Below are 27,109 nucleotides of genomic sequence, written 5' to 3'. Positions count from 1 at the left end.
TTCCATTTTTAGTTCCGTGCTTATCGTCACTTTTTGTCTCCTTTGTACTATTCTTTTTGGTCATCATAAAACCAAGATGCTTATTGAGCTTTAGTATTTCCTGTCATCCTGTGTTCATCACAGATGATGATGATTAGGATCTAATTGTACAACCTTGGGGGTGGGGTTTCTCGAGGAAACCCAAAATAGCTGACACATCCAGAGTTTTCACATACGACAGTAGTACTGATCATTACAACATAAGGGGAAACATGCAATACGGTGGAGAAAATGAGACAAGACGAAGAAATTTACATGATACACTGTCTGTTCGCACTCAATGGTGAATAAACATTTGATTCAACTAAGAGGTGGTCATGACAGTAACATTTTTCTTCAGGTTGTGCCTGTTTTTTGTTTGTTTGTTTTTCCTGTGGCACAATGAGCCCAACTTGTGCAAATGGTGGACAGGTTAATCCATCAAAAACTGAAAACGCTATATTCAGAATGACATGAACAAATTGCAAAGGTCAGTTTGCATAGGTCCGGATGTTCTGTACTGTATTTCCATAACACAATGCTCAGCACATCACCAGTCACAACGAGAATTTAATGGTTCAAACAAAAAGAAATTAAGGATACAGCACAAGACAAGGTCAGGGCTCCTATACACTTAACTTTCCACCTTTCCCTTGATAATCAAAATGATAATTTCACATATTAGGAACACATAATAAAGCCAACATATTCATTTATTCATCCGTAGCATTATTTTCTCTTGGTTGGACATTATTAGGAAAGCACAAAATCAAGTAGGCCTTTTAATTGTATGTTCTTCATGAGAATCAACTGTTAAATTCTTTATGATGAAATGATGATAGAAAGTCCAAATTACAAATGTGCAGTAAACATTGTATTCAAGCTGACAGAGGAGCCTTGTGAAAGAAAAATTTCACCATCCTATGGACATGTGCTAGTCCACCATTTTGTACTTCATATTATTATACTGCTCCGTCCTTGGATGTTAGATAACATTATTACTCCACCCACGAACAACAGGGAGCTGGAATTGAGTCAGTCCTGGCTTTTACACTCATCAGCTTGAGGTGCAGGGGGCAGGGGGGGAGAAAGAAAAGAGAGAGAAAAAAAAATCATGGAAAATTGCTCTTTTAAAGAAAACCCCTTATATCTTTCAGCGTGTAGAAAATGTATTCACTCAAGAGGATAGAGATATATTGTTCTCAAAATTATAAGTGAGGTCTGGCTGGTGCTTTGTAAAGAGCAAAAATATCAAATAAAATCTGTTGGTTGATTTGCTTTAAGAAAAACAGTTTTCGACTTACTGTTTGACACTGCAGCATCCACGTCTAGCAAATATGGGCGCGTCAAATTAAAACTGTCAACAATATCAAAACAAACCAGAGCAGTGAGTCACAGACTGAAAGTCCATCTGCACTGCAGCTGGTACAATGCACAGTCATCTGATGGGGTTTCCCCTTGCTTGACCTTCTAGCGCTTAGGCCTGTAGCGAGGGAAGTCCCAGCTTTTTGTCCTCAAAGCCCTTCAATTCCTTTCACATTCGTATTATATTTAGTGCGTGCCAGTTCAGTGAGGAGGGAAGCAGGGAGTTGGGACCTAAATGACTTCAGGTTAGGACATTTTTTATGAGGTTTGAGGGTTCTATTTCACTTTTTGGAATAGTGGAAAGAGGTGAATTGAAGGTTACTGGCTGTTTAGGGGAGTTAAATGGGTGCAGCAGTGTCTGCTTATTGAAAAGGCGACGCAGTGATGTCGATTGTCAGCGTGGCAAGCCGACACACACTGAAGCGGGGAGAGACACCTCATCTACGAGTCCAGAGAATGAGCTAGAGGGAACAAGACACAAATATTTACATTACTAATGCTGCTGCACAGTACCAACTCAGCACAGCTCTATTTAGTTTGAGCAGGTTGTTGTTAGTACCGTGCAAAACTGCAAAAAGCACATTAATAATAATAATAATAATAATAATAATAATACAATTTATCAATAGGCGCCTTACAGGGCACTCAAGGTCAAAATACAAACATAGTTAAAAGAAATCAAGCAATACAATAAAAACAACATAACATAAAGCATCAATGAAATGAAAATGAAATGAAAAATAATATGGGGAATGTTAAAGTGAATAGGTGGTTCGGAATAGGTGTGTCTTGATTTTAGATATGAAGAGGGTTAATGAGTCTGTGTTTTCGGAGGTCCGGTGGTAGTGAGTTCCAAAGACTCGGGGCAGAGCGGCTGAAGGCTCGGTCCCTGATGGTGGATAGACGGGCAGAAGGGACGGTGAGGGGGGTGGAAGACGAAGACCTAAGGGAGCGAGGTGGTATGGCAATATGAAGGAGGTGCAAAAGATATGGCGGGCCGAGGTTGTTAATCGCCTTGAAGGTGGAAATAATAATATTTGATTGATAAGATGATAATGAGATGACTATGAAGATGACGATGATGATGATAATGGCAAATGATATGGCAAATGTGAAAAGGCAGTCCGGAATAGGTGTGTCTTGAGTGTTTGGATTTGAGGAGGGTTAATGAGTCCGTGTTTCGAAAGGAGTTCAGTATTTCATATTGGAATACGATATTGGACAGGGAGCCAATAGAGTTGTTGCAGGGCTGCAGTGATGTGATGAGTGGAGGGTGTCCTTGTGATAATACTGGCAGCAGAGTTCTGGAGAAGCTGTAGTTTTTTTCAGTGACTTGTGAGGGAGACCATACAGGAGAGAGTTGCAGTAATACAGGTGGGAAGTGACGAGGCTATGAGGAAGGACAGCATCAGTATGGAGGGTGAGGGATAGATGGAGACGATTGATATTTTGTAAGTGAAAGGATGCAGACCGGGTGATGTTGTTTATCTGTGCTTACATTGCATTAAATGCATCCAACAATAAATTAACACACAACAATGTACACAACCCAATTCCAATGAAGTTGGAACATTGTGCAAAACAAATAAAAACAAAATACAACAATTTGCAAATCACTTTCAACCTATTATCAATTGAATACACTACAAAGACAATATACTGTATTTAATGATACATTAACACAAATTGATGAACATTGTTTTGTTTTTTTGACAAATATTCATATTATTCATTATTATTCATTTTGAATTTGATTCCTGCAACATGTTCCCAAAAAGCTGGGACAGGGACAACAAAACACTGGCAAAGTTGACGAATGCGCCAAAAAAAAAAAAATAAATAAATAAATAAAAACACCTGTTTGGAACATTCCACAGGTGAACAGGTTAATTAGAAACCGGTGAGTGTCATGACAGGGTATAAAAGGAGCGTTCCAGAAAGGCTCAGTTGTTCATAAGCAAAGACGGGGTGAGGTTCACCACTTTGTGAACAACTGCGAGAGCAAATACAGGGCTCGAAGTTAACTTTTTTCCCTTCAGGCAAGTGCCCTAACATTTTTGCTTGCCTGTGGCAAACTGAGCTTGCACTGTTCGGTCAAGTGCACTAAAATGTTTGCTATATCTCACGGTTCGGTTTTATCACAGTATTATGTAACACAGTGGTAAACATGCCACTGTCCCAGTTTTTTGGGAAAGCGTTGCAAGCATCAAATTAAAAATGAGTGGATATTTGAAACAAACAAGTTTATCAGTTTGAACATGAAATATCTTGTCTTTGTAAAGTATTCAATTGAACACAGGTTGAAAAGGATTTGCAAATCATTGTCTGCTTCTTTTCCTTTCGGCTTGTCCCGTTAGGGGTCGCCACAGCGTGTCATCCTTTTCCATGTAAGCCTATCTCCTGCATCCTCCTCTTTAACACCAACTGCCCTCATGTCTTCCCTCACAACATCCATCAATCTTCTCTTTGGTCTTCCTTTAGCTCTCTTGTCTGGCAGCTCCATCCTCATCATCCTTCTACCAATATACTCACTCTCTCTCTCCTCTGGAAGTGTCCAAACCATCAAAGTCTGCTCTCTCTAACTTTGTCTCCAAAACATCTAATCTTGGCTGTCCCTCTGATGAGCTAATTTCTAATTTTATCCAACCTGGTCCCTCCGAGAGCGAACCTCAACATCTTGATTTCCGCCACCTCCAGCTCTGCTTCCTGTTGTCTCACCTCACCACTGTCTTATAAACTTTGCCCTTCATTCTAGCAGAGACTTCTGTGACATAACACACCTGACACCTTCCTCCACCCATTGCAACTCGCTTGGACAGGTTTCTTCACTTCCTTACCACACTCACCATTGCTCTGGACTGTTGACCTCAAGTTTTTAAAGTCCTCCGCCCTTGCTATTTCTTCTCTTTGTAGCCTCACTCTTCCCCCTCCACCCCTCTCATTCATCCACTTATATTCTGTTTTACTTCAGCTAATCTTCATTCCTCTCCTTTCCAGTGGATGCCTCCATCTTTCCAACTGTTCCTCCACCTGCTCCCTACTTTCACTGCAGATCACGTCATCTGCAAACATCATGGTCCACGGGGATTCCAGTCTAACCTCATCTGTCAGCCTATGCATCACCACTGCAAACAGCAAAGGGCTCAGGGCTGATCCCTGATGCAGTCCCACCTACACCTTAAACTCCTCTGTCACACCTCCAGCACACTTCACCACTGTTCTGGTGCCCTCAAACATGTCCTGTATTATTCTAACATACTTCTCTGTCACTCCAGACGCCCACATGCAGTACCACTGTTCCTCTCTGGGTGCTCTGTCATATACTTTCTCTAGATCCACAAAGACACAATGTAGCTCCTTCTGACCTTCTCTGTACTTTTCCATCAACATCCTCAAGGCAAATAATGCTTCTGTGGTACTCTTTCGAGGCATGAAACCATACTGTTGCTTGCAAATACTCACTTCTGTCCTGAGTCTAGCCTCTACTATTCTTTCCCATAACATCATTGTGTGGCTCATCAACGTTCTAAGCCGGATGCTCTTCCTGACGCAACCCTCTGCATTTATCCGGGCTTGGGACCGGCCTACAGTTTGCACTGGCTTGTGTCCCCCATAGGGCTGCATTATTTGCAAATCATTGTATTCTCTTTTTTATTTACAATTTAAACAATGTCCCAACTTCATTGGAATTGGGGTTTGTCTTTACTCCTCAACAATATGTGGCTCTTGGCTACGGTAAGAAGACTAATTGTATATGAGGAGCTTTAGGAAAGAGACTGGAGTAAAACTGGATTTACACTGCTGGTCCAAATGGCTAATTCCGATTTAATGTCCGTACCCAAGTAAATTAACGTGTAAATTTCAAGTGACACATTCGACTACATTGACTGAGTACAAACAACTGAAACAACCCACATGCACAAATGCCCAAATTATAAACAATGATACGTCAATAATAAAAATATTCAACATTTGGTTTGCCAGAGGTGACTCATCCCACCATTAATCTCAATGAGGGTAACCTCCACAACTCTAATGTGACAAATTTTGACCATACTTTTCTGTTTTTGCTGTTGTTTAGATTTACAGTAGATGCTCTTCAATGTGTCTATTTGTGTTGCTTGAGCAGACGTGGGTGTGTATTAGGGCTGCATGATATTGGGGGGGGGGGGGAAATCACATTGGAATTATTATTTTTTTAATCTGCGATATATATTGCGATGTGAAAAAATACAGAATCAGTGGGAAAGTTCATTTTCTACTTGAACTAGTTCAAAGTTCAGGTCATTGTTCCAAAAATGAACTAGTTCAGTTCTTAGTTCATAATTCAAAATTTTGAACTAAGTTCACTGGTCCAAAGACGAAGTAGTTCATAATTATTATTGACCGGATACACTTGTTACCACGCCCACAACAACAACAATGGATCGGCGCGTCTATTGTGTTGGTCAAAAAAGAACAAAATGGGGAAAAACGTGTGTTAGTGGTCACCGGTGCTTGGGAGAAGACATTCGTTCAAAGATTGCTTGAGGTATGTTCACGTAGTTTTAATACGATACTGCTCACAAGCAGCCAACAAAATGTTATGTAGCCGAGCAAGCTCGTGCTAGCACTAACAGTTGTATGTAAAAATGCCAGCGTTCTGTTGAATCATGCTCTAAAGTTTCGGTGTGTGTGAAGTAATTTAATTACAAAAAAGTAATTTAATTACAGTAAGTTATCAGCCATTATTTCTGTCATGTTGTAATGTTGGTTTGACCTGACAGATTAGAATATATGACATGACAAGAGAATATTTTTGAAGATACTCAGTATACAGTACACAAGTAAGTGAACAAGTCATTTAAATAGACACATTGCTAAATCTTGTGATTGGATTGGCGATCAGGCAACTTTTTTTTTTTTTTTTAAACTCGCTGATCGGCCCCAAAAATCCTGATTGCGTAAAGCTTTTTTTTTTTTTTTTTTTAATGAGGATTTAAAACAAGAACAGAGCTTTTGTCCTTAATGTGCAAACAAAAACACACAACACAGTATGGCAGGAATGATGGTGAAAGGACATTGATAACTTTGCATCCCTCACAGCTCTGATTATATTAAAATAATTTATCTACGCTTATATTACAAAATAAATTACATATTATCACAGTGTGATCGTAGAGTGTTTTAACTAAAGCATTCTGATTCAAATAATAATTTTCCTAGTAATCCATTTGCACAATTATGTTCGGTTTTACATAAGAACACATTCACTCCCATTTACGTAGTGTCCTTGACTGCACCTCACCCACTCATGCAGCTGCTGCATGCCTGCCTAGTTTCATTCTGAAGAGCGAAATAGGAAATGCAGTAGGTATAAAATCTTTTAATCTCTTGAGCATGTCCAAACAGGTCCTTCTGCTGGTCACTTTTAATATTACAGTTGATTCACTGTAGAGCAGAGCCTGTGACTTTTCCGCACATGTACATCACGATGATGATGCTCCAACAAAATATTATGCAGCCTAGTGTGTATAACCAATCTGTGTATTTTGATGACATCAAGCTCACACTGATGGGTTTATCTGATGTGCACATTTAGTTTGCACTCGCATTAGCAAATGCGCACATATCCAATACGTATCAGATTTTTTACAACAGGTGGAAGAAGATTCTGATCTAAAGATATCCGATTGTATGCGTTTTGTTATGTTTCTCTAATGCTTACATGACACATATCCTCATTGTGGAAAAAAAATCTGGATATAGTAAATGCCGAAAGAGTACATTTCATGGCTGGTTTTATTAATGGAAAAGTGTCAATAGCAAATGGTGAGCAGAGGTACCATGCAGTGGCTAAGCTACATAAGTGAACACAGTTTCTTCACTGAAGGAGCTTAATAGCTACTTTAACCCAACACTAACACTTTATTACCTTCCTGCGGCGGGTCGACACTGATTTCCTCTGCCTCCTCGGTTTCATCCCTCATCTCCTCGTCTTCGTCCTCCTCGAGCTCACTGGCGATAAGTTGTCGAGCCAGCTTGATATTGAGGCCCTCATTGTAGTGCTTCTTCCGCATCATTTGAAAATGTTTCTTTTTTGCTGCAAAGGAAGTGGGATAAATATCACTGTAAAATGAAAACCTTTTCATTAAAAAATAAAAACAATTGACGCATTCATCTGGCAATGACTAGCCCTGATGAAATAGAACATTAAGGTTAACTTTTTTCCAGAAGTGGTTCCCCCAAGAGCTCATCCCTCTGTAGTGTCAAAGAGGATCAAGCAGAAGACATACTGCACAGGAACCGTTAAACTAGGGCTACACAGTTACCGTAATTTCTTGTGCATAATCAGCATTCCCCCCCTCAAAATTGTCAAAAGTTAGTAGTGCGTATTATACATAGGTATAGGGGAAAATGGGGAAAAAACTTTCACATTTTATAAATGTATGCCACCATCTAGAGGGTATGAAAAATCTGTACACTTTCATTCTTGTGCGCCACCGCCACCTAGAGGTTATGAAAAAGGTGTACACTTTAATTTTAATATGCCACCGCCACCTAGAGGTTAGGAAACAGGTGTAGCCTACACTTTCATTCCAATATGACAGGGGTACGTATGACTGCATATATGTACAGTTGTGCTCATAAGTTTATATACCCAGGCAGAATTTGTGAAATATATATATTATTTTTAAATACGACTTTTTAAAAATACAATTCATGACTGAACAACACCCACCATTATTTTTTTTATGATTTATGTTTTGCTTAATGGATAACAGTTTTATTTGAATCCTATTAAAATAAAATTTAATGTGTTTCACCTGTTCCTTCATGTTTTCATGTTTGTACCCATTTTACAAATTCTGCCTGGGCAATAAACATATGAGCACAACTCTGTTTTCTCAATTATGAAATAAAGCAGGGCTGTGAATAAAAAGAAGAGCAAGTAAATAAAAATAAAGTATTACGTGTTCAAATAAAGTTCTTAACTTCAGAATAATTATTTGAAAAAAACTAACAAAATACAGATAATACTTCGTTTTGATAATATGGGTAGAAGCAAAATCATGCATTGTAAAAATGCATTACACATGGGTAGAAGGGTTTTCCAGAATTGCACGTTAGTTATTAATTTAGGAATTACAGTCACATTTTCAGATGCGCGTTGAATATAACAATGATTTTTAGTACTTTGATGAACATCTTTTGCAGCTACTGACTGCCTTACATTTAGTCTCTGAAATCAATACTGTACATTTTAATTTAAAGCTGAAAGTTTACACTTCAAACATACTTTTATGATTTTATGTCAGATTCATTGTGGTGTGTAAAACATCAAAATCGTTAGAACTTAAATTCTTCTGAACCTGACTGTATATGAAAATGTGTTTTGTAGGGCCCGCGATTGGCTGGCGACCAGTCCAAGGTGAAACCTGCCTCTTGCCCAATGTTAACAACCCTAATGAGGACAAGCGGTATAGAAAAATGGATGGATAGATTATTTGTAGCACTCATTTATCCTGAGAGAGTCAATCTTACCATAAAATGTGCCAGACAGCATTCACAAAATTGTCAATCAATTGTTAAGTTTTGCCTGAGCTGCAGATGAAAAAATATGACCATCTCAATGACAACAATTATATTCAATAGTGAGGTCAAGGTTTAGCAGATGTCTTTGCTCACCTTGTTCCTCGGGGGACAGCTCCTCTTCTTCTTCACTACTTTCCACTTCCTCCTCTTCTTCCTCCTCTTTCATAAATCGAGATTCTGAGCCTTCTGCTGCTTTCAACCTTGACAAAAACAGTAGAAGTTTCTTCAGTTTATTACCTTGAGACATTCAATCACACCTCAACTGAAGTTCAGTTGTGAATATCTGGGAAACTTTCAAACAGGCCCTATTTGGAGTCAGAGCAGATAGGGAGAGAAATGAAGATGAGGTTAGGGGGAGGAGAGAGCAGGCACAGAGAGAGAAGAGAAGAAGCGAGCATGTGACTCCTCGCGCATGAAGCAAAAATAACAGCGTTACCATTGCCATCTCTCACACACAATAGCAGAGGACAAAATGAATAATGGCTTATGGCTGAGTGGATGGTGGTGAATGACTGTGGGGGAAGTTCCCATTTATAATACTGTACTACTGCTCTCCAACAAAACTGGCCTGATTCAGTCTGTCATCTTAAATCTGATCTTCACATAAGATGTGGACAAAGACAAGGTGAATCAATCAAAAATATGTTAAAGGTCCCGTATTTTACCAAACCATCTTTTTCTACTATTTGGGATGTTATATTTGCAATATGGTGCCTCAGTAAACATGTGAAATGTAAATTAAAATTGTTCACGCATTCCTGAGTTCCAGACATTTTTCTGCCAAGGGGCCTTGGTCCTCATGTCATTTTGGATTTCTCGCGCTTAAAAAATAAATAAAATAAATACTTTTGTACCGGCATTACCACATTACTGGTAACCCTTTATTGCTCAGTGACTGTGTTTTTATGTTTTTATGTCTCAAAAGTATTCGCTGTCAATTGACTGTCTATTGTCGTACTAGACCGGCTCCAACTCCCGGAGACAAATTCGTTGTGTGTTTTTGACATACTTGGCAAATAAAGACAATTCTGATTATCTACGTCACGAGCGAAGATCTCCACCTCCATCTCCGCTCCTGAGACAGCGCTGTCAACGTAAGCACGTGTGCGCTCACAAGTGGGTCTTCTACACGGAGGCAACCAATCAGAGGAAATGGGGCGGTCTTAGCCAAATATGGACAAAGCGGATACAAAACTGGGTCAAACAGAAGTACCTGTCAGAGGGGCCTTTTCTGGACACTCGTATGACAAAACCAAGATGTTTTTTAAAATTTAATTGACACCATTATACCAAGTCTATGTTGGAGAGTCACTTTGTGGAGGTCTAAATAGCTAAAATATGGGACCTTTAACATTTGTTGGCTGAGCGGGTGGCGATGAGAGAATGCAGGAGGAAAAGAGCAGCTGATATCTAGAGGTCTCAGGAGGAAATAGACAAAGGAGGCTAATTGACTTGCTAGCCTGGAGCTAACCACCGTCCTCACTGAAGCTCGTCTCATTCCTGCATTAATGCACTTCCATTAGACAGCAGAAAACAAACCCACTTCTCCCCCATCACACAGGCCTCACACAAGATAAGGGGCTCAAAAAGTAAGTATTGCTCATCCTACCAAAAAATGTTTTAGATCAGGGACCATTCAAAGGAGTTTGATAGCGATTTCGTAAATGTTGCCAACTTTAATGTGAATTTCAGGCTAAAAAGATAAAATCCAGCATGCTGTCAGCCTGTAATAAAATTAAAGTTAATTAATTAATTTAATTAAAGTTAAAGCTATGAAAAAGCCACGCAAGTTCTACAAGTTTTCATTTTCTATAACCTAATTGCTCACACTGATGCTCTAATCTACAAAAACTGACTGCTGTAAAGCGGAATTGGCTTAAAGTTTCTACATTTGTACTGCGGTTGTTATTTTCTACTATGGAATTAACAGCTGAGGATAAACACCCATTGATTATTTATCAGCAGTCCAAGACAAAACAAGAAGCATTTCCATAAAAGTAAAGACTGTCTACAGGGTGAGCTCTAGCCAACAGCGATGCCGGCTAACGTCTGTATAGAAAACATAGGCAATGTGCAAATTATTCTTGATGGGCCTCTTCTTTACCAGCTGTAAAACCTTGGGAGTTTGTCAAGATGTGTGCAGCAAAGCCAGTCAGGCTTTATCAAAGTGAAGCAGTGTTTACTAGGATGATCAAAAGACACCTAACACATTTGTGGTCTTGAGTAAACAAACTTCTTGAACAAAGGCAAAGACATCAGTATGTGTTATTAATTATTAGACTATTCACACTTGGATCTATAACCAAACTACTTTGTGTGTTTTAAATCACACGTTTGGTCCTGGTTCACTAAACGTTTCATCACATTGGCATTTTTAATCTGACCAAAGGTTTACCACTAGTATAAGGGCGTGTTTCTCCTCACATCTAGCCTTCCATTCAACTTTCTTACATCCCCAATTCCAATGAAGTTCGGACATTGTGTTAAACATAAATAAAAACCGAATACAATGATTTTCAAATTATGTTCAACCTATATTTAATTGAATACACTACAAAGACAAGATATTTCATGTTCAAACTGATAAACTTGATTGTTTTTAGCAAATAATCATTAACTTAGAATTTTATGGCTGCAACACGTTCCAAAAAAGCTGCGACAGGGTCATGTTTACCACTGTGTTACATCATCTTTTCTATTAACAACCTTCAATAAATGTTTGGGAACGGAGGACACTAATTGTTGAATTAACTAATTTTTCCCATTCTTGCTTGATGTACAGCTTCAGCTGTTCAACAGTACGGGGTCTCCGTTGTCGTATTTTACGCTTCATAGTGCACCACACATTTTCAATGGGAGACAGATCTGGACTGCAGGCAGGCCAGTCTAGTACCTGCACTCTTTTACTACGAAGCCACGCTGTTGTAACACGTGCAGAATCTGGTTTAGCATCGTCTTGCTGCACGGCCGTCCATAAAAAAGACGTTGCCTGGATGACAGCATGTTTCTCCAAAACCTGCATGTACCTTTCAGCATTAATGGTGGCTTGACAGATGTGTAAATTACCCATACCATTGGCACTAACACAGCCCCATACCATCACAGATGCTTGCTTTTGAACTTTGCGTCCATAACTGTCCGGAAGGTTCTTTTCCTCTTTGGCCCGGAGGACACGACATCCACAATTTCCAAAAACTATTTGAAATGTGGACTCGTCGAACCACAGAACACTTTTCCACTTTGCATCAGTCCATCTTAGATCAGCTGGGGCCCAGAGAAGCCGGCTGCGTTTCTGGGTGTTGTTGATAAATGGCTTTTGCTCTGCCTAATAGTTTCAAGTTGCACTTACGGATGTAGCGCCGAACTGTATTTACTGACATTGGTTTTCTGAAGTGTTCCTGAGCCCATGTGGTGACGTCCTTTACACATTGATGTCGTTTTTTGATGCAGCGCCGCCTGAGGGATCGAAGGTCACGGGCATTCAATGTTGGTTTTCGGCCTTGCCGCTTACATCCAGTGATTTCTCCAGATTCTCTGAACCTTTTGATGATATCATGGACCGTAGATGATGAAAGCCCTAAATTCCTTGCAATTGTACGTTGAAGAACATTGTCCTTAAACTGTTCGACTATTTTCTCACGCACTTGTTCTAAAAGAGGTGAACCTCGCCCCATCTTTGCTTGTGAATGACTGAGCAATTCAGGGAAGCTCCTTTTATACCCAATCATGGCACCCACCTGTTCCCAATTAGCCTGTTCACCTCTGGGATGTTCCGAACAGGTGTTTGATGAGCATTGCTCAACTTTCTCAGTCTTTTTTGCCACCTGTCCCAGCTTTTTTGGAACGTGTTGCAGCCATAAAATTCTAAATTAATGATTATTTGCTAAAAACAATAACGTTGATCAGTTTGAACATGAATGATCTTGTCTTTGTAGTGTATTCAATTAAATATAGGTTGAACATGATTTTTAGCACAACATCCCAACTTCATTAGAATTGGGGTTGTACAAAACTGAACCAACTTAACTAGCCCTCAGTTTTTTTAATTCACAAACTTTGACCACGTCGCCTTCACATCCCTTGCATGCTCACTGAATTCTTACTTTGACGTCAGGTCATCCACTTGGAGTGCAGTCCGACCTTCCGAGTCGCTCAAGGCCCCCTCATCCTCGTCATCCCCAACCATCCTAAAAAAAAAACACATTTTAAATTCCTCTAGACAAAAACTTGACAGTCACGACAGGTGAAAAGGATGTCATGCAACCTTCCAGAATCATTCTAATGCATACAAACCCCATACCTAAACCTTCCTATAGTATGATTTATTAGGGCTGTGAACATGCTACATAAATATTCTGTAATTTCCCCCCCCCCCCCCCCCCCAAGTAAAATATCACTGGGATAAAATTTGATAAAGGGGGACCTGTTATAAGGTGTGCTGGGCTCATCTATCTTCATCAGGCCGTAATCTTTGTCTGCTGGATGGTATGTGGCCAGGATATTCATCTCATCCCACTTCTGGGATTTCTTTCTGTAAAAAAAGACCAGAGCAAAAGCATTGACAAAGTGAATCATATACTAGAGTATTGTGACCACGACACACTGCTACCGACCGCCGTCCTCAATCCCAAAAGATCTTTCCAGGGCCGAAAGCGACCACATTTAAACTGGGGCTGAACATGTCCCAGTTTTTATTTTTGACTGCATCATTTTGTGATCACTCAAGACCAAATGCATGAAAATATCATGAGCATCAATTTCTGAATCAGTATATGAAAATGACTTAATATTTGATTTTGTGACAGTATTTTAGCAGAGATGCAAGTCAGGTAATTTCTGCTCTGTCATAAAAACCTGCATAACCACAGGGGGGAAAGGAACACAACCAACCACAGTTACAAGATAAATATAGGTTCATATGCTGATGACTTTACCCGGAGGTCTACAGCTGGCAACATTTCACTTGGAGATACCCAATTAAATAAAGCGAGTCATGAGAGAGAGGTGAGCAGCACTATCAGGTGACAGAGTCGGAAAGTTCTGCCCTACTAAGTTCTGTGAAATGAACCATTCAAAAACAGCAGTGGGCAGTGGTTTACTGTGGAGATAGATGCTGGTCACACCGTACAAGCACACATGAATCAAGTAGTGGTTTAAACTAAGAATGGCCATAAAACAGATTTGTTTATTGATTATTTGTAACGTTTGACATTTGGACATACTAAAGCTGGGCATGCCCTGTGGCAATTAAGCCCGTTTCACACCCGATTCAAACTCATCTGACTGACAAGAGTCAGACACATAACCAGGAAAATGTGTTTTAAGTTGTTGGCAAACTAAATGAATGAGTGTACAGGAGGATCATTGTTGAGACGACGCGTAGGGGAAAGCTCATATTGGGTCTTGTGAAAAAATATTTTTTTAATGGCAAGGAGCCATCAGGAACTGGTGCACGTAAAGACAAATCAGTAAGATAGTTTTTCTGGAAACCAGTGAGTTATTGTGCGTCCTAAGCAGCTGACAGTAGTACTTTAGGATTAATACATTTATTTTTCGACATGTTTGTTATGCAACTTTGGGTGTTCATTATGCACCACTTATTCCAAAAATGGGCAACATGAAGGTTGACATCACAAGACTTCACCATATCTTGTGCCTCAATGTTCCTCACAAGCTCCATTCAGATTAGGGTCACTTATTTTTACTCTTGTATGACTTTTAAGAATGTCAACTGTGACTCAAGAAATCGACTGTACACTTAGGTTTCCATCATTTCTATGGGAAAACTGTCTCGACGTAAAGGATTTGGTTCAACCATGGTGCTCAGAGTTCGGTGCTTGGCTCCACTCCAGGAACCTTTTAGAATAGTCTTTTTCCCCTTTACCGCCTCACTCACTTACAGAGGCTATTTTGGGATCAACGCAAAAAAAGCTTGATTCACTGCTGGGAATGGAATTCACTAATAGCTGTCATCTCTGGCCTAATTTCACAGAGCGATGCTCTGACATTAGTAGCTCATGTCTAGAGCTGCTGGCTAGGTTAGCAGGTGGCACAATGGCTGATACTCACTAATCACAAAATGACTGATAGAGCGGTAAGACCAGTGAGTTCCCGGTAGTCTTTATTTTATGGTCTCCTACACAATTAGACAAATAAATGCCTAGCAAAGCACACAAACAGGATTTTCCTTAAGAAAATTCTGTGATGACGACGGAAGTACTGGACCAGTCTACAGTACACATACTCGGTTCAGTTTACTTTACAATGTATATTCTCCCCCAAAATTGTGCTGTGTGGACAATTTTACATCAGGCCTCTAAATGCCCATTTACAGTACATTCATCAACAAAAGAAGTTACATTTTTTAATAACAACAAGACAAATATGAGCATAATTTAAAATTCAAAGCAGAGTTGACATCTTTGTTCCTAATTTGTATTTTTGACAGAAAAGAAAGACTAAGGATGGTAGAAAAAAAACTGGAAAGACATGTTAAGCACAGTTTTCGTTCACACTCCCAGCTTCCTAGACCTCTCTGCTGGAACTGGTATTGACAAACATTTTGTGAGCAATGGAAATGGTTTTAGCTATTCGGTGAATGGTGATAGGGCTGGGCTGAAAGGCTGTAAACGGATTTTTTTTAAACGAATAAGGCAGGGCAAAGAGAGTTTCTTCCCTAGTTGAAAAATATGCAGTTGTATGTAAAATGAAAAGTTAGATCAAACGAAATAGATGAAATAATAATAGTCATTATCACTGAGTCAGGTTTTTGTTTTTCTTCGAACAGTGATGGAGCACAATAGTAGGTTTTTCCCTCCAAAATATTCAACAGTGCAAATAACAAGGGAAATCATAGGACGTGGTTGATTTGATTTTATAATTTGTGTGACAATTAATGTAAAAAAAATTTGATGTGCTAGGTGCATCCCCACTACGACGGTCATTACTCTATTACGCTCGTCATTAGTGGTTTATTATTTTTTTAACGGTTCAATTCTGCTTAAACCTAATGACAATAAGGTTAAGGTTGTTACTCTAAGAAACACCTCTAATATGGCTACTGGGATTTAAAATGACCTATATCGGGATATAAAAAGTTGTCCATATCGCACAGCGCTAGTCAAGCATGTAGTAAACATATGGTTACGAGTGTTATTGTCGTTTACAATAGTGTAGAATTGCACCGCAACACCCATTCGACACCGACTAATGACAACGGGTTTTTTTTTTTTTGTTTGTTTTTTTGGAGGGGGTGGGTACTTATTGACAGCAGATGGTATGTACAGTATTCAATTAGGATTCGGAATTAAATACCAAATGTGTTTTAGGTTGCAAAATAAGGATGTGTTAAATAATAGATTCTGTGCCCATTAGTAACTCAGTTACCAAGACAGGTGAGAAGGGGGTATGATATAACATCGTGACAGTGAGTAAAGTCAATGTGACAATATGAGAGACCAATCAATATCAAATACTGGGCCATAAAAGGGACCTCTAATACTTTGGGTGTCAATATCAACTTTGATTGGTTCATTTAACAGGTGGAATGGGAAATTATATGGCTTCTATGCCTTAAGAATCGCTGCAATCTATGAATGAGCGTGGTTGTTGTTAAGCTAGCTGTCGTCATGTAGGAGACACATACACAAGCACAAGCGCACAAGCGCACACACACACGCACGCACACGCGCGCGCGCGCACACACACACACACACACACACACACACACACACACGCACACGCACACGCACACGACGGCTACAGGGACCACTCACTGCTGGTCTTCATCTGAAAGTCCGGGAGTTTGTTCCGGTTTATCTCCCAGAAATTCGCCAGGCGTAGAATGAACGCTGCCGGTGTCATTCTTGTTTTTCAGGATGCCTTTTATCGGCCGCGGAGCTGCCATTCCCACACGCAGGCTGCCTGTCAAAGCGGGCTCGCTCGCTCCCGCAGGTGTTGATCCCCTCGACAATTTCTCCCTCTCAGTACTCAAAGAGTGGAACAAACATGCTCGCCTTCAGAACTCAACTATCTTCGGTACGTTCAGGAAAACCCTTTATAGGATCCACGGAGGAGGAGCACATTTCTCTTCTGTTGGTTCACGACTGGCGGGGAAACTATGCTCTGAGGAGCGGGTGGACTACGGACATTTTATCGCGATATTTTGAAAACGTGAGTGTCGTGTAACGTTTGAGTCCCTCTGACATTTCTAAACTGTGCTGGGTTTCGCCTTTTTAAACCGCCTGATAGTGTTGTTTTTCGTTTTGGAAAACAAATGTGCATTTATAAATGTATTTTTAAAGGGACTATTTTTTTAACAAAAAATTAAAAAAATGAATACATTTAATTTTGTTTAAAAATACATGCGTGGTAGAGGTAGTAAATTTATCCCTAATTACCACATTGACATTTGGGGCAGTGAGGGAGATTTAGCAGAACAGAACGCATAGGATTATAAATACAGTGTAATTCAACTATTAACGCAAGGGCGAGTCTAGGTCGAGTACTTTAGGTAGGCCTAATTTTGGAAAGTACCCTTCTACCCTTCTGAAATTTGATCAAACTTTTTAGACTTTGAACAAGACCATTTGGTGGGCAACCCAAAATAGGGCTAGCCTTGCCACTAATAGATAATAATAAATTATTATTATTATCTATATTATTATTATCTATCTAGATAATAATAAATTATTATTATTATCTATTAGGGTGGCACGGTGAACGAATGGTTAGCATATCTGCGTCACAGTTCTGAGGACCCGGGTTCAAAGCCGGCCTCGCCTGTGTGGAGTTTGCATGTTCTTCCTGTGCCTGCGTGGGTTTTCTCCGGGTACTCCGTTTTCCTCCCACATCCCAAAAACATGCATGATAGGTTAATTGAAGACCCTAAATTGCCCTTAGGTGTGAATGTGCGTGCGAATGGTCGTTTGTTTATATGTGCCCTGCAATTGGCTGGCGACCAATTCAGTGTGCACCCCGCCTCTCGCCCGGAGTCAGCTGGGATACGCTCCAGCACGCCTGCGACCCTAGTGAGGATAAGCAGTATGGAAAATGGATGGATGGATATCTGTATCATGTATTTGCATTTAAATATTTATAAAGAGAGAGAGAGCATCCTGTTCAGGACCTGGAGCCTATCCCAGCTGACTTCAAGCAAAAGGCAGACTTCTATTGCAAGACCTTTTAACAGTAAACAGCTAGATGGTAAAAATGGTAAATGGACTGCACTTATATAGCGCTTTATCTACTCCATCACAGTGCCCAAAGCGCTTTACAAAGCCTCACATTCACCCACTCACACACACATTCATACACCAGTGGGCAGCTGCTGCCATGCAAGGCGCTGCCAGGCCCACTGTGATCAAATTATGGTTCAGTGTTTTGTCCAAGGACACTTCAACATACAGACAGTCATAGCCGGGATTCAAACCGGTGACCCTTTGGTCACTGGATGAGCCGCTCTATCTACTGAGCCACAGCCGCTCAACTGGATATGTGTTGCAGATATCCGTAATTTAGTTTTGTCTCGTCAGAAAGAACATTTCAGATTATTGTACAAATACATTATTCCTGTCCACAATTGTCATTTCAGATATCTGCAACATTACTCCGTCAAGACAAATGACATTATTTGCCCTTCATGTGTTTAGGGTTTCTTGTTATAGATAGAGATACAGATACACACAGGCACAGGGAGAACATGCAAACTCCACACATGCGGGTCCGGAATTTGAAACCCGGTCCTCAGAACTGTGAGGCAGATGTGCTAACCATTGGGCTGCCATGCCGCCGAAAATCATCCAATTGTCCAATTTTACCTTATTGTTCCAGACATTATTCACTATAGATCTTTGTTTAGCTATCTATGCCAGCAATGTATATTGACAAGCAGAACAATTAAATGCTATTCCACGAGATGACAGAAGGTACACAGTTAACCTCTGTATCCACTATTTGTGACATTTCTGTTTAGTGATATGACGTGAGATTTTTTTTCTCATGTAAAATATGTAGCATACCTCAATAAAGTTTGGGAAACACTGCTTTAAGACATGAGGTAGGAAGGATAGAAACCCGGCCACTGTCAAGCAGTATATTGCTTTTTCTCTGGCCATTCGGCCTCTGGGATGCAAAGGCGAGTTGGATAAGCAGTGGGAGGTTGGTGATGCGCCAACAAATGCTTGCCATGGAATGTGTTTTCTGGTAAGAGGTGGGAGTGAAGACTGGCCACCACATAGGACATTGGGTCCTTCCATGATGTCAACCAATGCACTGTCCTCTCTGCCCTTCATCTGACTATGTTTTGGCCTGCTCTGGGTCTCCTTAGTTAAACCAGCAGGTTTCATAGGCAGCATGCTATGAAGATGTGGCAACACCTTGTTGGTGGAGAAAACTAAGCAGCTGGTAGTTCGTTTGGTCTCCGCTCTCCTTGGTTTGGATGACATCTTTTGTTCAGTGAAGCCATCAATCAACAGCACTTTGCGATTTAAGGCATACTGATAGCAACTTGAAGCCATCCTTCGTTGCACTAGGCGTAGTCAGCGTCTCATCTGATGGTAGATTTGCATGGGGAGGGGCAAATTTGCCAGGCAGACCACTGAAAATAGCTTCTCTGCTAAGTAGCACGCACACGCTCTGCGTCCATGCCAAATGGCAATTTTCAAAGGGTCTAGTCCAGCTACATCCCAGCATGCCAAGGTCATAATATTCTTGGTGACAAAGAGCTTGAGGATGAGGAGCTGACTGCTCTCTGCAGCTACATGGATGGGGCATCTTCTCATGTCTCTGTGGGCGGTCTGGTGGCACCACTGGCAGTACGGATGGACCCCCACTGGGTAATCAGCATACGCACCCCTCTGCAGCAGTCAATCTCCCAGCACTACGTGGCCAAAGGAGGCCGCGATGTAGAGCGCTACCCGCAGTTGAAACCTGCAAAAAGTTGAGGAATAGTTTATGCAGATTTACAGTAAGATTTTTATTAAAGGTTCTGAGACATGATTACAAGCCTCTCCTCTGATAAATGACTCTGGACTGTTGCTCTGTACTCCATTCACCCATCCCAGATATCCAAATGGAGGTTTGCACCTAAGACAGAAACAATGAATGGATTTTTTTTATTTTCCCATTCCATTCCATTTTTGCATTTGTTGGATTACACAAAAATGACATGGTTAAAATGTCTCTGACAAAGACATTTTCTTTTTTCATCGTAAAAGTCACAACTGAAGTGTTCTCTCTCTCTCTCAGCAAGTGGTAGAGTCCTGTCCAACTATTCCTAACGTCTCTAGTGATGTACTCCATGAACCAGGAAGTAGCCTGCTCACCCTGAAGATTGTCAAACAAACACAAATATGTTGCTCAACAATATTTTCACTTTTTGTTACATTTATTGTGCTTTGTTTTTTACATTTAAAATGGAAGTGTGCAACTTTCAGGAAAAAAAAAACCTTTTTGCCAGTTTTGTTTTGCAGTCCTACATTAGTCAAATTATCAGTGAAAAAAATCTGGCCACTTTGGCTCCATATAGTACATCCAATTAGATTTTTGAGAAACCACCATGCCCAAGGAAAAACACCCAATCAAAAACAGAAGGTGTGACTGATGAGGTATCAATCATTTGCCATGCACTCACGAACACACTCTTTGCGGGCACACCGTGATGGTCTCGTGCTGACCTGTTACCCTGGGGTTCAGGAGCTTTACTGAAACTGTGGCATAATATCCACCTCTGGAAAATGAAAAAAAAATGCCCATCCCTTATTTGCCAACAACCAAGCATAAGACTAGCAAACTGAAGCAGAGCGAAGGGACCTCATGCAGCTGAGAGGATTTAGAAGCAACCTGGAATTAGCCACATTTCTGCTTGAAAGGTATGCTTAGCACTTTTCTACTCTTTTTGATTTTACACTGATTGTATATTCGAAAGAATAAAACTTTAACCCAATAACATTTAGAGTTACAGTTACAGAAAAACTCTATTTTACGAATAACTAGTCATATGGCCAACGTAGCAGCCGTGGCTAATGTTGGCTTGTTTACAATGCTAATGCTAGCTTAGTATTGCTAGCACTCAGTGTTGTCCCTGAGTAAGTTCAATGAACGAAAGTAGATCCTCTTTTGGAGCTTGGGTGGCACCTTGCGCCTTGTCTCTCCCTCTCACACTCTTTCTCCCCAGCAATCAGCATCACCTGTGCCGCGCACCTGTCTTCAAGCAGCACTGATTACTGCCTGTATTTAAGCCTGTCAAGTCCTGCAGCCTTTGCCTGAGTATTGACACTTGTCTGTGACTCACTGGCCGATGCTAGGACTTCCAGGTTTCTGTGGTATGCAACTAATTATCCGACGACCCGCATCTGTACTCAACCGATTTTATTCTCTCCCACCTCCAGTGTAGCTTCCGTGCCTTTCCCGCCTCGCTGCCTGCTCCAGCCATGCCCCCAAGCCACACCACGCTGCCTGCATCAAAGTCAGGTGAATGTACCAATGTTATTTGTTTGTTTGCAAACTAGAGTGCTGAAGTTTATTTGTCTTTGAGATCTGATTAATCTTATTAAATAGACTTCCTTTTTCTTTAAACCAGGATTGAAAACAGAATTGGTAGAGGCAAATTAATGAATTAGTTCAACTGAACTCCTCTCCAATCCTAAATGCCCGTAGTCGTCATGCAGAGCAGTCTTGACTGCCTCTCTGGCAGGACTAGCTGCTCCACCACTCCACTTTGGCCATCCTGGATGCAGCGGTACATGATACCATCCCTTATCACAAACCTCCTCCACTCCTTCAAGAGAAGGCACACTTGCCCACCACTGTTCCTGGCCTCGCCAACCCCTTGCAGACCCCTGGAGGGAACAATGCATCTCACCCAGCTCAGTATTTAAACTGCTAGAGCCTGTGGTTACCGGGGCTATCATGGGCGAGCAGAAAGACACCCCACTGCATGTGAACATAATTGGCGACGGAGGACGGGACACGCCCTTGGTGGGTCCCAGGAATGAGGGGGAGGTGGAAGTCAAATGCGTGGCTCTCATTGACTCTGGCTGTCAGATAACCAGTCTCATGCACGGCTTCTGGAGCACCCACCCTGAAATTCAGAGACAAAAGTTACTGTCCTCCAAAATACCCATTAAAGGTGCAGTTGGGCAGGGAGTGTCCTACCAGGCTGTCCTGTACATTAACTTGAATGTGTTTGGGAAAGAGTTTAAGACTGTGCCAGCTTTTCTCAGCCCCGTTTCTGATTATCAATATTCTTTCCCTTTACCCGTGCTGACCAACGTCATTCGGGCCACAAAGAGTCACCTCCAGGCAACCTATGGACAGCAATTCCTCCACCAGGTCAAAAAGAGTCATCCTGAATCGTACACTGCTATACTGGAGATTGGATTATCTTGACTAAGTGGAAGAGATGGCATGGTGGGGCCTGCTGTCTGTGTGGGACGTAAAGTATGCATGCGGGCAGATAAACGGATGTGAAGTGTAAGATCAAAGCTGCGCCACAAAAAAAGAAATATACAGCGTTGATTGAGGGACATCTCGCAGAGGGGTTCAAAAGAAGGGTCAATGAGGGGCAGCAGGGCTTTGTTCTTGACTGTGATATCGTTGAGACCTCGGAAATCAATTCAGGGGTGGAGAGTGGCATCTTTCTTATCAACAAAAAAGAATCCTGCCCCCAGTGGAGAAAAGGAGGGTCGGATGGGTCCGGAGCTAAGGGATTCGCAGATATAATTTGCCATAGCTTCCTTTTCTGAATGTGATGGGTTAAATAGGGTGGCTGGAGGGGAGAGGGGCACCAGGCAGGAGGTCAATGGCGCAGTCATATCGGCGGTGGGGTGGGGGGAGTGAGATGGCAAGATCTTTACTGAACACTGGAGAGAGGTCGTGGTATTCCTCCGGAACCCGGGAGCGATCGACAGGTATGGCAGGTGGCGGAGGTTTACTGGAGGGGGGAACGGCCGAGAGAAGACAATGGAAGTGGGAGAACGGACTCCAACCGGTGATGGACAGGTGACAAGGTTGTGTTTCTGGAGCCAGGGGATTCCAAGGACTAACGGAGTACCCGGGGAGGGAATCACAAACAGCTGATGGTTTCACAGTGATTACCGGAAATGAGCAGGGTGAACGGTGCAGTTTGACGGAGATGAGATGCCTGTCCAACGTAGTAACCTTCTTAGGGAATGAGAGGGGCTCAAGGGGAAGCTGAAGCCTACACGCCAAGCCCTCATAAATAAAACTGTCATCAGCACCGGAGTCAATGAGGGCTGTAATAGGGGTGTTGCGAACAAGACCAAGAATACACGAGGGAACAGTCATGCAGGAGGCAGAGTTGGGAGAAGTGTTGGCTTGGCTCACCACGGCGCTCTCAGTTTGTGGGGAGCCCTTTCTTTTGATTTTATTGTACAGGTGGCTATGAAGTGGCCCGGGTGTCCACTGGGTCCATGTTTTGGCCTGAGTATTCTGTCATGATTAGTAATCATACGGTTTTGGACTGGACCCAAACGAAGAAGGAGGTAGAGGAAGTAGTTTAGAATGGTTTATTGACGAATAGTTCAAGGTCTGGGTTTCCAAGGCGTTATGGTGGTCCGTGAGAGCAAGGAGCGGCCAGGAAGTGGGAGCGTGAGTGGGTGGAAGGGCTTGACAGCATGGCTGGAGCGGGCAGCGGAGCGGGAGATACGGGAGGACACTGGAAAAGGAGAAACAGCAGGGGGTGGGTACAAGCACGGGTGTCAGCGAATAAATCTTATTTTCAAAGGAGTAAAACGTAGGCCGTTGTACCGCATAGTAGCGAGAATACTCTGGCGTCCGGTCCTTGGGTCAGGCAGGCTTAAATACAGGCAGTGAAGATTGCTGATAGAAGACAGGTGCGCGGCCAAGGTGGTGCTGATTGGTGGGGGGAGAGAGGGAGATGGAGAGGTGCGGAGCACCATCCAAGCTCCAATAAGGGGACTGCAGGACACATACCCTGACAGATGTATTGTATTATATTGTGAGGCAACAAAGTATCACTTTTGAAATAGCTACACTGTAAAATGTAGAGACTGCATTTAGCAGGTAAGCAAACAAAACTGTTTGTACACGGTAGTAAAACACTGAAATAAACCTGACAACGATGTGACATCATGACATAAGGTAAGGCGCATAAGGTTGTTTATGTAGGTATGTAAAAGGAGAAAACCCCCGCAGGCACGGAGGGAGCATGCAAACTCTACACAGGCGAGGCCGGGATTTGAACCCCGGTCCTTAGAACTGTGATGCAGATGTGCCAACCAGTTGTCCACCGTGCTGCCATTATTATTATTATTATTATTATTATTATTATTGTCCACGGTGCTGCCATTAAGTCAACCACTGCCACCATAATATTTTTATTTTACAAATAATTAACATAAAATAAATAACGTGTGACGTAAAAAAAGGGCATTTAATATTTTGATTACATGTCAATTTCTACAAGTCAATGACAAACACAAAATACAACATCCACAGAATTCAGCCTCAAACCCCTCACACGTTAATACTCATCTAAATTGAACAATGAAATGAAGACCTACTATGAATGGCTTGTAAAATGTGCAATATTGAACAGATGATATTATCAGCAATGCTCACTGTTAAGTACTGATCTATGGGTCCGCTCTTGCTCCATGTGTAACGGTAGTAAGTGTTAAATTGGCGTTCTGTATGACGTGATGACGTCACAATGCTCGAGCGGTTGAAGCGGAGCATGTCGTGTTGAGATGTGACTGACACTCACTTTTTAAACACGTGGAGGAGAATGCCACAAGATGGCTGCCCGCGTCTAGACACCTGCTACCCAACGGGTAAAAAAAACAAGTTGCCAAAATTCTCACAAACAATAATAAACAGTCACTTCTTGTGGCAACGTTCAGCTACTACCTTACATTCACATGTTATATTGCTAAACATAATGTTTGCATGAATAGGTTATTGTTATAGAAATAGTGGTTGTTTATTATTAATAATTAGTATATTAGCTATCTTATCGGTAAGTCTACTAGTACTATGCATAACTACATATGTATAAACATGATTAGCAGATAGGAAAGTGGATTTCATGTAGTACATGTACATTGTATATAATATTATATCTTATGTTATAGAAGTAGTGTATGAAAATTCCAAAATATTGTTGATATATTGATAACGGAAGAGAGATTAAAGGAGTAGGGACAGATAAATTTATACTTCTTCCGACAGTCCCTTTCGAACATGTGTGTAAGCCGGTCATTTATTACCAATCATTGGGTTGACTAATGTTTTACTTTCTCTTTTGTTGTTTCACTGGTACTTTGCTTTTATTTGTAAGTTTGTTCTGTCCTTTTTTCCCACAAGTGTAGTTTACTTATACCTTTATACATACATAAAATCAGGGCAAAAACGTAAAAAACAAAACCTTTTTCCACAGTAATACGTTTTCTACAGTTACAGGCAATAGGCGTATAAGAAACGAATGAATGTATGCCATTTCGTCAGCGTTGAAGTATGCGCAGCTCACACTGTTGTTTGAGTCGTCACGTGTGAAGTGTTTACTTCTGGATTCATTTCCGGAAAGAAACGTGATTGACAGCAAGTTTGCCCAATCAGGGGTCGCACGTCCGCTTGAGCGTGTGGCGGAAGTTTGTACTCACCCATGAAGTGAAGATAGCGGACTGGAGTCTGCAAAGGATAAGCGGCTCGGCCCCACCATTCGAACGGCATGAGTGCGGCCCAATCGATGCCGTTGCACTCCCTCCTTCACATGACTCGTAGAGAAATATAGCAATGTCCCTGCCTGGAGCTCCAAAAGGATAAGAAAAAAAACAAAGAAAAAAAACCCACCGCGGAGAAATCGAGGTAAAGACCACTTGTTAGCTGTCATGCGTTAGCATGTTTCTAGCTCGCGTAACAATTAAAGGACGCTCAGTTTGTTTTTCGTGAACTATCATATTTAACGTCGTCCACTACCATTTATTTGTGTGTACCAGTCCAGAATAAGCAACCTTGTCTCGTCTTGTTTACACTCCTTGTCATTTCATATTTGCACATATGTAGTCGTTTTGTTAATGGGCGTCCGAGATTTGGTTGTCATCATCATCTTCGCCTCATAATATTTAAGGTTATGATTTGGACTGTTTGCACGTTTTGACGTCAATAAATCACACCGTTACTGTTATCTTACTATATTTCATAATTGCAAGTCACTTGATTTTTAGTCATCTGCTCGCCGCTGTCATATGGAGTGTAGCTTTCGCTTCCCTTTTATTTTTTCCAAGTAAATAGGTGTATTTATATATATTTTTATTGTGCCACCAAATTAAGAACATTTATTTTGTAATGCAACTGAGGATTGTTTTGATTTCTACATTACTTGTTTGCAATAATATGGTTATACGGTTAGTGTCAAATATTGTGTGCTGCAATTTCAAATAGTTGTGCATCGTTGTGATAATGGATTATCATAAAACTGCGCGACATGACCTTAGATTTTTTTTTCAAAGTAATTTGATTTCTGATTTTCATTGCCCCCCCCAATCCCCCTTGCTTTAGCATAAGCAAATGTCAATTACATTTTTTAAACCAAGTTTTTCTTTTTTTCCCCCTCCTTTTAGGATTTTCTTTATTTTTCCTAATAGCAAACAAGCTTTGAAATTCTTTTCTGTCAGTTTTCCCCCCACAGCATAAACCTTTACAGAAACAATTGGAAAAGCAAATCTTTACAGATAATGTGCAAGCATTTCTTCATCTTGGAGCTGTGAGGTCTTATATGTGGTTTTCCTAATCAAGTCCAATCAGTATAATCAAACACTGCTGGACTCCAATGAAGGTGTAGAACCATCGCAAGTATGATCAGAAGAAATGGACAGCACCTGAGTTAAATATATAAGTGTCACAGCAAAGGGTCTGAATATATTTATGGCTGTGTGATATTGGAATTTGTCTTTTTTTTAATAAATCTGCAAAAATGTAAATAATTCAGTTTTTTTCTGTCAATATGGGTTGCTGTGTGTGCATTAATGAAGGGGGAAAAAGAACTTAAATGATTTTAGCAAATGACTGCAATATATCAAATAGTGACAAATTTAAGGGGGTCTGTATACTTTCCATACCCACTGTATGATATGACTCGACCTCTCAATACAGCTTTCCCGGTTTCCCA

At 41.1% G+C, this 27,109-nt stretch overlaps 2 protein-coding genes across 6 annotated transcripts in view; one reads left to right on the top strand and one right to left on the bottom strand.

Moving 5' to 3' along the window:
* Positions 1-570: 570 nt before the first annotated feature.
* ppp1r2 (protein phosphatase 1, regulatory (inhibitor) subunit 2) lies at positions 571-17,123 on the bottom strand. Of its 2 annotated transcripts, none has more exons than XM_061778301.1 (6): positions 16,734-17,123; positions 13,382-13,489; positions 13,062-13,145; positions 9,052-9,158; positions 7,298-7,465; positions 571-1,079 (listed from the first exon to the last, which is right to left on the bottom strand). In XM_061778301.1, exons 1-6 carry the CDS (start codon positions 16,862-16,864, stop codon positions 1,054-1,056), a joined length of 624 nt encoding a protein of 207 aa, XP_061634285.1. In that variant the 5' UTR covers positions 16,865-17,123; the 3' UTR covers positions 571-1,053. The 2 variants fall into 2 exon arrangements, with proteins under 2 accessions (XP_061634285.1, XP_061634286.1); XM_061778302.1 differs by having other exon boundaries at positions 571-1,844; positions 16,734-17,119.
* A 4,129-nt stretch (positions 17,124-21,252) lies between these two features.
* Positions 21,253-27,109, top strand: part of rnf13 (ring finger protein 13) — a 67,286-nt gene continuing 61,429 nt past the window's right edge. The window contains exon 1 of one of the 4 annotated variants that reach the window (XM_061778298.1): positions 21,253-21,429. The gene's annotated coding sequence lies outside the window, so the exon portion shown is untranslated. Of the gene's footprint in view, positions 21,430-25,586; positions 25,807-27,109 lie in introns of those variants that run through there. The other 3 variants (XM_061778300.1, XM_061778297.1, XM_061778299.1) reach the window with 3 other exon arrangements.

The sequence above is a fragment of the Phyllopteryx taeniolatus genome, chromosome 7 (genome assembly GCF_024500385.1).
Source record: "Phyllopteryx taeniolatus isolate TA_2022b chromosome 7, UOR_Ptae_1.2, whole genome shotgun sequence".
Taxonomy (NCBI): Eukaryota; Metazoa; Chordata; class Actinopteri; order Syngnathiformes; family Syngnathidae; genus Phyllopteryx; species Phyllopteryx taeniolatus.
This window is presented reverse-complemented; position numbering and strand designations above follow the sequence as displayed.